This window comes from Nilaparvata lugens, chromosome 9 (genome assembly GCF_014356525.2).
Source record: "Nilaparvata lugens isolate BPH chromosome 9, ASM1435652v1, whole genome shotgun sequence".
In the NCBI taxonomy this organism is placed as follows: Eukaryota; Metazoa; Arthropoda; class Insecta; order Hemiptera; family Delphacidae; genus Nilaparvata; species Nilaparvata lugens.
Window position 1 is genome coordinate 37,882,399 of NC_052512.1, and position 12,982 is coordinate 37,895,380.

Genomic DNA, 12,982 nt, shown 5'->3' on the forward strand with positions numbered 1-12,982 from the left:
AGTCACTAGAACTAGAGCTACTCATCTCAATATAACAATAATAACAATTATCATATTTACCCTGTACGTTGAGAGAATAGAGGACATAATTATACGAGATCAAACACAGAATATAATAATTATGATAATGACCTGAAATGAAAATGTCAATAGATAATTTGAAGGCTAATCTTGTCAATTAATAAACTCTTTCTCATGAGAACGACGCCCAACACCATGTAATGGTATTGATAAATTGATGGTTGAACTAATTTGATTTATGATGTAATTTAAAATTTGGAACAAAATAATTAATATTGATTGTATTCAACAAGAATTACAGGTCCTAACTCTCTAGGAGTTGGATACAGAAATTAATAAAAGATAATGCTGTTATATTATAATTGATAAATAAGATGTACTGATCAAATAAATGAGGGGTTAAATATCGCTTGGCTAACGAGAGGTTAAATTTGGATCTTACTCTTTATCTCATGAGAAAGGTTTTAATTGTAAAATAATTAAATGTAGAATGAATAATATAATTTTTATTGATAATTTAAAAAGAATTATTTTCAAAAGATAAAATATGATTTCAAATAATATCAGTCTGCACGGCGTCAGGAATCAAGATAGCAAGTTAAAGTTACGATTTTTTATAGAGGTTAGAGATGCCGGTTCATCTCTTATTTTGGGACTCTATCACACGATAAGCTCCAGAGTCAACGTCGACAATCAGAGATAAACGCTAGCTAGGAAAGAGACACTCAAAAATACGAAACGGTAGTACTGTACTATATTGTAGCTTGATGTAGAAAGGAAACGATAAGAAATTAATTTACTCGTATTCTTTTATAGAAATCTTTGAAGAGTTAATTAATGTGGCCCTTTTGATTCCAACAAATAAATATCGGGCGTATCCCGTCCGCCTCCGAGACAAGCCCGAAAAATGCCCAGAGCAAGGCTGCACAGAGTTTACAAATAATATACCCCTGTACACCGCTTACAAGGACAAGTGGAACACAGAAGAATGTATGTTAGCCACTTAGAATATCGAAAAAGTCTCTGAAATAGGTAATTGTTGTTTGAAAAGTTATTGAGTAATTAATCAGTTGATTCGTTGTGAGAAGCAGATCAGTAACTAATCCAAATCCCAATGGAATTATAATTTATTACAAACTTATCAATCAGCCTAACTGAATTGTTCAACTGTTTGAGATGATAAAGAAATAAAATTTGGAGTGTGAATTACCAGAGATCTATTAAAGAATAATCACTAGAAACTCTTCACGTATTGTAACAGTCTATTAACAAATTTTCTAGATGAGCTGAGGTTCAGAAAAATATTTATATATTTTCAATGTTCTCTATTATTTAAAACTGGAATAATAAGTTCTGACAACTCTCAATGCTGCCGTACAGACTCAGAAATATCAGTCGACGAATTAAAAGTATAGGAGTCAGAAGGAAATATAAATATTAAATAATTATGGTGTTAAGTGATTAGTAATATTTGCTACGATTGGGCTATATTAATCAATATTTATACATAAAAAAAACAATTTCTAGGTTATGAAAAAGTTCAGTATTAAAATTGACAATCAAGAAATAGAAGTAAACAGGCTATCTTATCTGAACCGGAGCTGCTTGGAAAACAACCGTCCTCTACCACTGCCTCGACTCGAGTCTCAGTTTTTAGAGGCTGTGGCTGTGCACTATGCTTTTGGAAACCTCTCACTGGTGATATTCTCCAAAGCATTCCGATTTGAATACTTTCAAACTCCGTGAAAGGAAGAAAATTCCTCAGTAAAAAAATTTTCCCACCATTTTCAGTTTTCGAGATACGAGCGCCCAAAGTTGAAATCTTGGTAGAGAAGCATTGGTAGCAAATAAATTCATGAAGATTTGATGATACATTCTCCAAGATATTGTATATCTCAAGACATTATTTAATTTCTCAGAATATTAAAATTTGAAAAAGTAAACTGATATTTCATCAAAATTGAAGAAAACTTTCTAGAATTGATATTCCAAGAAACCATCTTGAGATAGACATATTCTGAAGAATGTATATTCAGAATTCTATGGAAATCCCTTCTATCAATGCGGCAATCTGCCCCAAGGTTTCATCTTTAGGCGCTTCTACCTCATAAACTTAAAATGATATAAATTATATACTCAGAAATTTGTTCCATTTACTATGTATCCAAATTAAAATACTTTGAAAATTTCACGAGTGAAAAGCGTAATGCACAACTTGACTGGTTCTGCTTTTGATTGTATTTGTAACACATTTTCGGCCAAACACGTGAATAGATTTCCATCAGATTTCACAGAAATGTTTTTTTTCCAACCACACAACGACGTGAAACGTTTTTTTGAAATTTGCATTTGAAGAATTATGTGGAAGAGATAGGTATTCTCCATGAATATAATTCACATAATATTATTATATTATTTAGATAATATTATTATATTTACAAAATATTACTCGCGCTCGGCAGGGGGCTTCGTTCCCTGCACCCCCAGTAGGGTGGGTTAGCAGTCTCTGCGCTTCGCGCTCCGGCTGGGAGGCGTGCTTCACCCGCCCAATCGTATTTTATGACTGTATAGGGTTGAGTATTAGCCTCCACGCTTCGCGCTTCGGCTGGGAGGCGTGCTTCGCCCGCCCAATCGTCTTTTATGACTGTATAGGTTTGAGTATTAGCCTCCACGCTTCGCGCTTCGGCTGGGAGGCGTCCTTCGCCCGCCCAATCGCCTTTTATGAATGTATAGGGTTGAGTATTAGCCTCCACGCTTCGCGCTTCGGCTGGGAGGCAGGCTTCTCCCGCCCAATCGCCTTTTATGACTGTATAGGGTTGAGTATTAGCCTCCACGCTTCGCGCTTCGGCTGGGAGGCAGGCTTCTCCCGCCCAATCGCCTTTTATGACTGTAAACATTTGCATATGAGTGGCTACCACTATTTACATGTGCATTGTGGTGTTGGTGGTTTTGGTCACATGCTTATGATTTCCAAGTAACCTATCGTTTCAATGTTTAAATCATGGCGTTTACATCCTTCAAGAATTTGAAAAATAATATTTTAGTGAAAAAGAAAAGAAGATTTTATTTTCAAAGAATGAGCTTGTATATTAATAATTGAAGTACAAATGTACTCATGGTGGTGTAATGAAAAGTAAGTCCACGTGACATCCACCAAAACAGAGGTAAGTTTAAGGAAAGAGCTATGTGAAGAGCTTTCAAATAGACCTAAGGTACCTATTACCTAAACTCCCTAATTTGGTTCTTTTTTGAGGAGGGGTTTAAAGGGGGGTTCTTTTCCTGAAATCCTGAAATATAGATTAGGAAACAACCTCAGAAGTGACAACCCTTTAGTGTCAGTTAGTGTTCAATTTGTATTGTTCACATTCACCCAAGTTTTTAATTAGCTACTCTAATATAATTATGCTGAATTCAGATGAGCAACACCATACATCCGCATATATAATATTATGCACTAAGCTTACCGTGTCTAAATACAGCATTTTAATGCGTGTATGGATATATGTGTGTATATAGGCATTACAATGCTGTATTTAGACAAGGTAAGCTCCGGTAACGAATGCTGTGACAGTTTGTTGGCGCATGCGCAAACGGGGTCATAACTTTACCAGAAAGAGAAATGGATATACGGTTACCGTAACTGTAGCCAGAGCGAAAAATCAACAGTGTGAAGCCAGCCTTTGGAACACTGCCAAAGATATCTTACACACACACACACAGACACACACGAAAACTCAATTTCCCGGGTCGCCATTTGAATTTGGTTGGAATTTAGCTATTGTTATAGGCTTATCTCCGGGAGCTGAACAGAAAAGCTTGTAATGGATTTTTTATGGGAAACAAATTTAAATGTGTCCCAAATATTAGGGAGAATATAGTGTTGCCGGGGGGGAAGAATTTGGAAGGTCTGGAGGTTTTCCCGTAGCCTTCAGTGTAGTATGCACCAGATTTAGTTGAAAAATCAACAGTGTGAAGCCAGCCTTTGGAACACTGCCAAAGATATCTCACACAAACACACAAAGACACACACGAAAACTCAATTTCCCGGGTCGCCATTTGAATTTGGTTGAAATTTAGCTATGGTTATTGGCTTATCTCCGGGAGCTGAACAAAAAAGCTTCTGTCGAATTCTCTGTGTGGGGCTTATTTAAATGTATCGAACAAATTTGGGGGGTCAAGGGGTGCCAGGGGGGTAAAATTTTCGTGATTTGGAGGTTTTCACATAACCTCCAGTGTGTTCTCTAACTGATTTTGAGGTGAGTTCTCCGAGACAATCAGTGTGGGAACTACGATAACAGCTTGAATTTCTTTTACAAGGGGAAGTTTACGATAGGTCTGATTGGAGATCCTATTATGGATAGATAGATAGATAATTTAGCAGCCACTGACCTCCTCTCAAAGGGCTATATGGACTTGTCAATCATTTAAATTATTTAACTTAAATTGTGCATTTATAAAACAGATTGTAACATAATATACTCTCAAAGGTCTACGAAAAATCACCGTGAACTAAGCAACTGAAAAACTCCTGAATCGAATAAAAGCACTGTCCTTTCAGTCCTATCAGATTTTTGAACGTTAGACACGTTGAATGTGTTGGCAATGCATTGAATAGATAAATTCCTACGCTGGTTACCCCTTTCGCATATGAAGTTGTACGATGTGTTTCATCCCTGAGTAACATATCTGTGTCTTGTCTCATAGGAAAGTATCATAAAACCCTTCTTAAACATCGACTCATTTTTTATAAGACAAATTGCTTCCAACATATATAAACTAGGGAGTGGGAGAATTTTTAATTGCTTAAAAAAGGCAATTGGTCCTTATTAGTCTGCAACTAGTCCTTATTGACTCTCCTACCATAATGCGAATTGCCCATTTCTGCAACTTGAAGATGTGGCTGACATCCGTAGAATTACTCCAAAATGCAATGCCATATGCCGTAAGTGAATGGAATAGCGCGTAATTGACCTCTTTCAAAGTTTGAATATCTAGCAGATTTCTCATGGTCCCAAGCACATATACAGCAGTGTTTAATTTCTTTTCAAACATTCTAAATGGGGTTCCCATGAAAGTTTACTATCTATGGTGACTCCTAGAATTTTAACTTCATGTACTCTTTCAATCAAACCGCAAATCCTAGAACCGTCATCCATGTGAGTCAATAACTTGTTTATATAGGCGTGAAGAGGGTCATTGGTGGATAAACCAGACCTGAATCCATATTGTTTCTCTGTTAGGACTTGACAATGTTTGAGATACTTCCTAACTCTAGCCAATATGTACTCAAATAGCTTTGCAAATATAGGTGGATTTGAAACTGGTCTAAAATTATCAGGATTATCCAAATCCCTACTCTTGTATGTATAGGCTTTATCTTTCACATCTTCAATTTAGAAGGCACAATTCCACTAGCCAAAGATGCATTGAATATATAAGTAAGAGGCTCCGAAATTGAAATGATCGATTTCCTGACCAAGCAGTTCGAAATACCATAAATATCATATGATTTCTAATTTTTCATTGATTGAACTACTTTTAACAACTCCTAATAATCTAAATATTGATCTAATAATCCAAAACGCCTAATGTTATTATTTCCATTTCTTTCATAGAAATTAGTATCATATAAGAATTTTTCAAATGTTTAGAGCTGTGCGAGTTTTTGTTTAGCACTGTGGAAGGAATATTTATAAAGTAGTTTTTAAAAAAATTGCAGCCTCTTTACTGGACTTAACCACCCCATGATTATCTAATAAACAAGTTTCTACAATATGTTTTTGTTCTTTCCCTGACTCAGATCTAACCAACTTTCAAACAGCTTTCATTCTATTATCAGATCTCTTAATGAATTACTTCAAGCAGCTATTTTCTTTGCATTTTGTAAGATTTTCTGTTGTCATTTTTTTATAAATGGAAGTACACTTCAAAAGTAAAATGCCTTGACCCTTTTTGCATTACAATGTAAACCATGGAGTTTTTGATTCTTTTATCCTTATGGAGAATATTCAAAGTTTCAAGTCTATCATTCGAAACTCTAATACCTTTCGTAATCCATGAAAATTTAATCTGTCTTGAATTTGGAACTTTCTGAGGTAGAAATGAGTTACAAAGATTCATATAAATCGTGAAGAAGTTATTGAACATTTAATCTACACTTCCAGCATTGTAAACTTAATTCCAATCCACCATAGATAAATCTTGGTTCAGCGCATTTAAATTAGTCTCATTCATAACTCGGAAGGTTTTCCCTTGTCCATTTCTAATAATTGTGTTTTTATTTGGCTTGTTTAAATTTTTTACTTTGAATGTTACACTAACACCTTCATGATCGGTGAAAGGGCAGGAAAACGTTTCATTGTCACAGAGATCAGCTGGATAGTTATAATAAATATTTCTGTTGCACTTTTCTGAGAAACTCGAGTTGGTCCGTTTGTTACTTTGTTTATTTGGAAAGTGGCTAGAATGCTCTCCAGTAGTCTCTTATCTCTGTTATTGTTTAAATAATTCATATTAAAATCTCCACAAATGCAAACTATTTTTTTCCTTTTCCTTCTTTATTTTAGCAATAGCTGTTCTGAGAAGTTCGATGAATACAGTGAAATCAGAATTTGGTGCTCGATATATACATAGAACAATATCTCACTAATCATTGATTTCAACTTAAACTCCACAGCTAAATTTCAAAAGAACCTTCGGTTGCCAGCGACTCAACATCTTTTTCATCTTCGATGAGAACTAAAGACAGATTCCTCATTAACAAAAATACATGATCCACACCTTTTTTTTAAATTTTCTATTATACTGTGCTTTTAATTCATAACCTGGCAGGGGAAAACATCTAATTCTCCTTCCTTTGACCAGTGCTCCGTAAAACATAAAATATCAAAATTCTCATTTCTATCCGACAAAAACAATTCCAGGCCTAATTTCGCGCTTGAAAGACCCTGGCAGTTCACGTGAAAAATGTTACTACCATTAAAAAATCGAACGCATTGTCACCATTCAATACTGGGATGCGTCTACTGCTGGAATTGTCAAGACTGATTTGAGCGTTCAATTCACAATCTGTAGAACTATCACCACGTACATTTCTATCTATCAAATAATTGTTGATCAATTGAACAAGCTTTGGTTTCCCTCTATGTTTATTGAAATGTAGTCCATGACGTGTGTGATTGTTCATTTCAAAGTTACTCAGATCCAACGTATCAATATTATCATGACTTTCAAATCTCTGAGATATCAACTTATTCAACTTGCTAACATTGACGTTCATAAGCGGTTTGTCGTATCTAAACGGAATAGTTGAAACAACTACTTTTGCACGCTTGGCTGTTTCTAATATTGGTTTCAAGTCCAAATTGGTAGGCTGAACCGCTCCGTCAAATACATCATTTGTACCTTCTAAAACTATAACAGTGTCGTCATGAATGAGATTCTTTGTGAATTCTGAAATTTTGCGCGTTACTGCATCATAGGAGCACCCTAGTCTACTAAAAACCGTCACCTCGAACCCAACTCCTCCCAATGAATGAATGAAATGAATGGCGAAAGCCACACATCGATATCTTCAGCAGTTTCAGTGTTATTCGTTTCAGAGCTCATACAAAAATGGGATAAATGAGTACTTTGAAAATCTATAGAAAATTTAAACTATGAAATTTTACTTTTTCAAGTGTTAGTGAACACTTATGGTAACTTCAACTCACATTGATATTGACCACTTTTAACAGAAAAGTTTGATTTGTCAGATTTTAAATGTACTCATTTATTGCATTTTCGTACTACGATTTATTAGTGTATTTTATACGATTTATTAGTGAATTTGAATGTGAATAACTTTTGAACGGTTTGAGATATCAATGTGCAGCTTCCGCCATTCATTTTCTCTTGAAATTCTGTATCGAAATCATGTTTCATAACTGACTATTTATCTTCCCATTCAAAAAAATGAGTTGGTTAAAAATGGCGGTTTCAAGATGACGGACCAGAATTTTAAAGTGATAGATCAAATTATTTGTGGGGAAAAATTTCCAAATTAATTGTGGGGAAAAGTTTTTCAATTCGAATATGATCCCCAATCACATCTATTGTCAAATTTCTCTTGTAAAGGAAACATCAAGCTGTTCCCATGATTTTCACTTCCACCAACTCTTGTACCTGTTTAATGCCATGAGAAACAATTAGAAAATCCAAAAACGTCTTCAAGTAACAATTGATCACATTGTGACAGACTTTTGTTCAACTAGGCTATAATCTTGTCCGATGTTCTTTTAATATTGAAAATCACATAATTAATCACTAGGAGATTTCTTGATAGAAATATGATTTTTTGAAAATGAATTTCCACTAGAAAAATTATTATCAAATATAGTAACATGAGAAGTTTAGATAATCGACTTGATAACATGGAAAATTTACTCAGAGATCTTAATTTCAATTGAAAATATGGTGAATAACTCCTTTTTAGCTATTTTTTCCTGCTAATTTATTGATGATAGCGATGGAATTGATTAAAAGTAATCGTTTGTTTTTTTCACAGTCAACTCTTTTCTAGGAATTGAACAACTAGGGGACACACCAACATTCATTCCAAAGTACGTATTTAGTATATACGTATTTTAGAGAGTACGTTTTCACTCAATATTTTTTCAATATAATTTATCATGAAGTTCTATAGATATGATTTTCATAAATTGAAATCGGATCTTCGAACTGGAATTCGGTTCTGACAATATCCAGAATCCAGGTTTTAGCCATAATCTCTTTGTATTGTAGAGAGGTCTAAATGTCTTTTCAAGAGGTGTTTAGGAGGAAGATACTGAAGGTCCAAAAAATAATTAATTCGAAAAGCTTCTCCTGTTTGCTGGCGTATTTCAATATCTTCTGAAAAAATAGATAATAGAAAACTATGAATTTTTAATCATTTTTGAATACATCATGGAAAAAGATTCAGTGAAATAGAATTGATGGATAATAGCATGAAACATGATCTATAAAGTTTGATTATATAAGGATTGTTCACAATGCCTAGAATTCTGTGATGTAATGCAATACAATAGCAATAATCGTAAGCAATTGAAATTCGAAACCACCGTCTCCCTTCCGACAAGGTGTTCACAAGAACTCACAATCGGCTGAGAGAAGTTGGTTCATTTGAACGGAACAGGGTAATTGCTGGTAGGCCTCGAGCAGTTCGAAATGTTGCTTTTGAAGAGGAAGTATTGCAGAAATTCGATTTCAATCCTAGAACGAGTACGAGAGCAGTTGCAAAGCAAATCAATTCAAGTGCTTCTTCTGTGTGGCGTGTACTAAACAAGGAAAAACTTCACCCCTTCCGCTTTCAAAAAGTTCACTCATTGGTTGAACGCGACTATGAGCCAAGAGTAAACTGTGCCCGTTGGTTTCTTCAGCAAGACATTATCCAACCAAATTTTCTAGAAAATGTGTTATTTACCGATGAGTCCAGCTTTACAAGAGAAGGAATCTTCAACTCTCGCAACAGTCACGTCTGGGCCTTAGACAATCCTCATGAGGTCAAAGTGCGTGGTTATCAGCATAGATTTTCGCTGAATGTTTGGACGGGTATCTTAGGTAATCGCGTGATTGGACCATACATTCTTCCTAATCGTCTGAATTCTCCCACGTACATTACTTTTTTAAGAGACATACTACCAGAACTTTTGGAAGATGTGCCTCTTGCAAACAGATATAATATTGGTTTCAACATGATGGTGCCCCTGCTCATTTCGGAAATGTTGTTACGGACTTTCTGAACATGACCTATCGTCAGCGGTGGATTGGGCGGGGTGGACCAGTACCGTGGCCCGCACGTTCACCTGACCTCAACCCTTTAGATTTTTTTTTCTGGGGCCATATGAAAGACCTTATTTACAGCACGCCAGTAGAAAACGAAGAAGACCTTGTGGCAAGAGTGGTTGCTGCAGCAGGTGCCATTCAAGATGATGAAAATGCTTTTATAGCAGTTCGACGGTCCATGATTGAAAGGTGCAGACTGTGTAATCAAGTTGAAGGACGGCATTTTGAGCAATTGCTGCATTAGTATCAGTGAACCGATTTGAGTGAAATTAATATTTTTCAAAGTAAAATAAAATTTGGAGGAAAGTTATTCTTGTATATTTCTGTAATAAGAACGGTTTTCATGAAATTATAAAAAAAATTAATATTGATCTTTAAATGGTGAAAAGTGGTCATGCATGCAGTACGAAAAAAATTTATTTCTCTATTATTCTTCGACCAATCTCAATGAATTAGGTATCATTGGAATCGTGAGAAAATTTGCTAACTTTTTGTTTCTTGTAAAGTTTCTGTAAAATGGACGGTTTTCGAGATATTCGCCATCAAAAATTTAAAATGGCCGCCATTTTGAAAAATTTCAACGAAAAAATTTTTTTTATTTTTTATAGTTGAGTCTTTATAGCATAAATATTCATGCTAAATTTTAGATCAATACAACATTTCGTTCTTGAGATAAAAATTTTTAAGTGAAAAAAACAAAATGGCAGCTATAAGGATAACCGCTGAGTTTTGGACACTTCAAATATGACATTTGTAGTCTCCTAGCATCCAGGTACAATACCCTAAAATTCTCGACACTACTTCTGAAACACCCTGTATACTTATAAATGTATTATCGATGAGAAACACTACTCTAAATAAGTTTGCAATGCACAATTAAATGCATTTCAACCTTGACTGAATTGAGTATGTCAACCGCACGAAAATAGTCCGATGGAAATTGGAACAGTTACCTCCTCACCTTCCCCCGCAACCATAGACGTTGCAAATTCGTCGAGTATAGAATGAAAATATTAATTAATAACGTTATTAATTCTGTGGACACCGTTGATCAACTCTCAGTTGCAATTTCCATCGGAGTAATCTCGTGCGGTTAACTATGGAATCCTGAGGTACGTACAGACTTATGCGCGTGCATCTCACTTCACATCAGCTGATGCTCAGTTTATTATGTTTGTATTTGTAGAGAAAGAGTGAAATACAATCATATATAATAAGCATAGCATTAGCTGATGAAAAGTGAAATGCGCCTCTTCGTGACGCATAAGTCTGTACTCACCTTTATACTTTACACTTGCTTTCCACTGCTTTCGATTTGGACAGATGACTGAACCCAGTCATGTCATGTTGCCATTCTCCTCAGCCCATGCCATCCAATTCATCAACTTCTAATAACATTTTATCTATCACTAGTCAATGAATAGACAGAGCCAATGTACCTATAGTCCAGTCACTATATACATTAGTGCATGCAATTTATATTGTAGTTCTGATTTTTTAATATATTATTTGGGTACATAAGAGAAGTCCAGAACCAATTACTTCATGCAAAATTTCCTTGTGCTAGATACAGGTTGGCCCAAAAACCTCGAATTTTCGGCTCATTTTCCAGTTTTCAGCTATTTCTGCCAAATCTTGTGATAGGACAGGAAAATTTGCTCTTGCCTTCTTTTTGGAATATAAAATTCTGAATAAAATGAGATCATTCAGAACTCTCTATCTTCAATGAGTACTGAGTTATGATTTTTCAAAAATGAGTGAATTTGAAGGAAAAATCAATTATGATGAATTTTAGTTTTTGATCAACAATATCTTCCGATTGTTAACATTTGGATGTATAATTCAGAATCCCTCTGGGCGTATTTTCGTGCTCTACAATCTGAGATCAGGGAGAGCGCTCTATCTCGAATAGATTTCCAGGTTCACCTGACAACAATGGTCTTTGTATTGTGAAAAACACCTAATTTTCAGCTTCAACCATCATCACCAACTACATAGTCCTCACATTGATATTTTGCACAATGACATAAGTTCTCTCCAATAAACAAAAAATTGCCAATTTCCATATTCAAAGCTGCATGTCTTGTGAAATACTTCTGATAAAATTTCCAAATCTAGTGAGGAAGTGAAAATTGTCCCCCTCCACCCTCTCCATAGATGATACTTTTGATTCAAAAACAGTTCGAAAGTTACAGAAGATTTTAAAAATGACAATTTCAATTTTTACATTCTTTTCGTGATTTTAATTTTTTTTTATTATTTAAAAATTAGCACCTAGTCAGAGACTAATAAGCTATTTATTTTATCCTAATTTTACTAAATGGACTTTTTCAAACCTCATCCTATGATTCAGTTTGTCTAGTTTTTGACTACAATTAATTAGTCTAGTTTGTATCCTATAAAATAGTTTCATACAATCAAGTTAGTAGGCAATAATAATTTGTTTGGTTTGAAGGGATGAACATTTCACTATCACTAACACCAGCTTCAAGCCATCAATTCACAACACAAATTCCACTTCACTAACTCATGCGGGTTTGTTCTTTTGAGCCTCCTGACCAGATTATCAACATCAAGCAGCTGGATTGCCTTTATATTGTCGTGCTGGTGGAGTCTCTCTTAATGCTTGGCCGCAAAGTGCTCAATAACTTTCGTGACTAACTCCAATTGAAGGTCGCGATGAAGATCAGCATTTCTGATGTACCAAGGAGCGTCAACAATATTCGTTAGTACCTTATTTTGAGATCGTTGGATAATTTGTACATTGGATGGATCAGTACAGCCCCAAAGTTGAATGCCATAAGTCCATACTGGTTTCAGTAGCTGTTTATATAGTAGAATCTTGTTGTATATGGACAGCCTGGATCCTCTTCCCAGCAACCAATATTCCTAGTTCTTCCCTTTTCTTCTTGACGTGTGATTTTACTGTTGATCAAGAGTTTCTAAAACGAGTCTGATACATCATAGAAACTCACGATTAATTCCAAATTGTAGATAAATTCATCCTCTACGAGCTAAGATGCCTAAAATCCACCTTGAATCACTCTGGCATATAAATAGAACTGCCAAAACCGTTTATATGAGGAAAATATCTACAATTTCCGGACGTTTTTCAACAATAAAATCTCTCTTCAAGAAC

At 35.1% G+C, this 12,982-nt stretch overlaps 1 protein-coding gene across 1 annotated transcript in view; it reads left to right on the top strand.

Moving 5' to 3' along the window:
• The window catches only part of LOC111056657, a 165,218-nt gene extending 156,469 nt beyond the window's left edge, over positions 1–8,749 (top strand). The window contains exon 5 of the mRNA XM_039435827.1: positions 8,567–8,749. Coding sequence (XP_039291761.1) covers positions 8,567–8,581 — 15 coding nt within the window. The 3' untranslated portion in view covers positions 8,582–8,749. The remainder of the gene's footprint in view (positions 1–8,566) is intronic.
• The last annotated feature ends 4,233 nt before the right edge of the window (positions 8,750–12,982 follow it).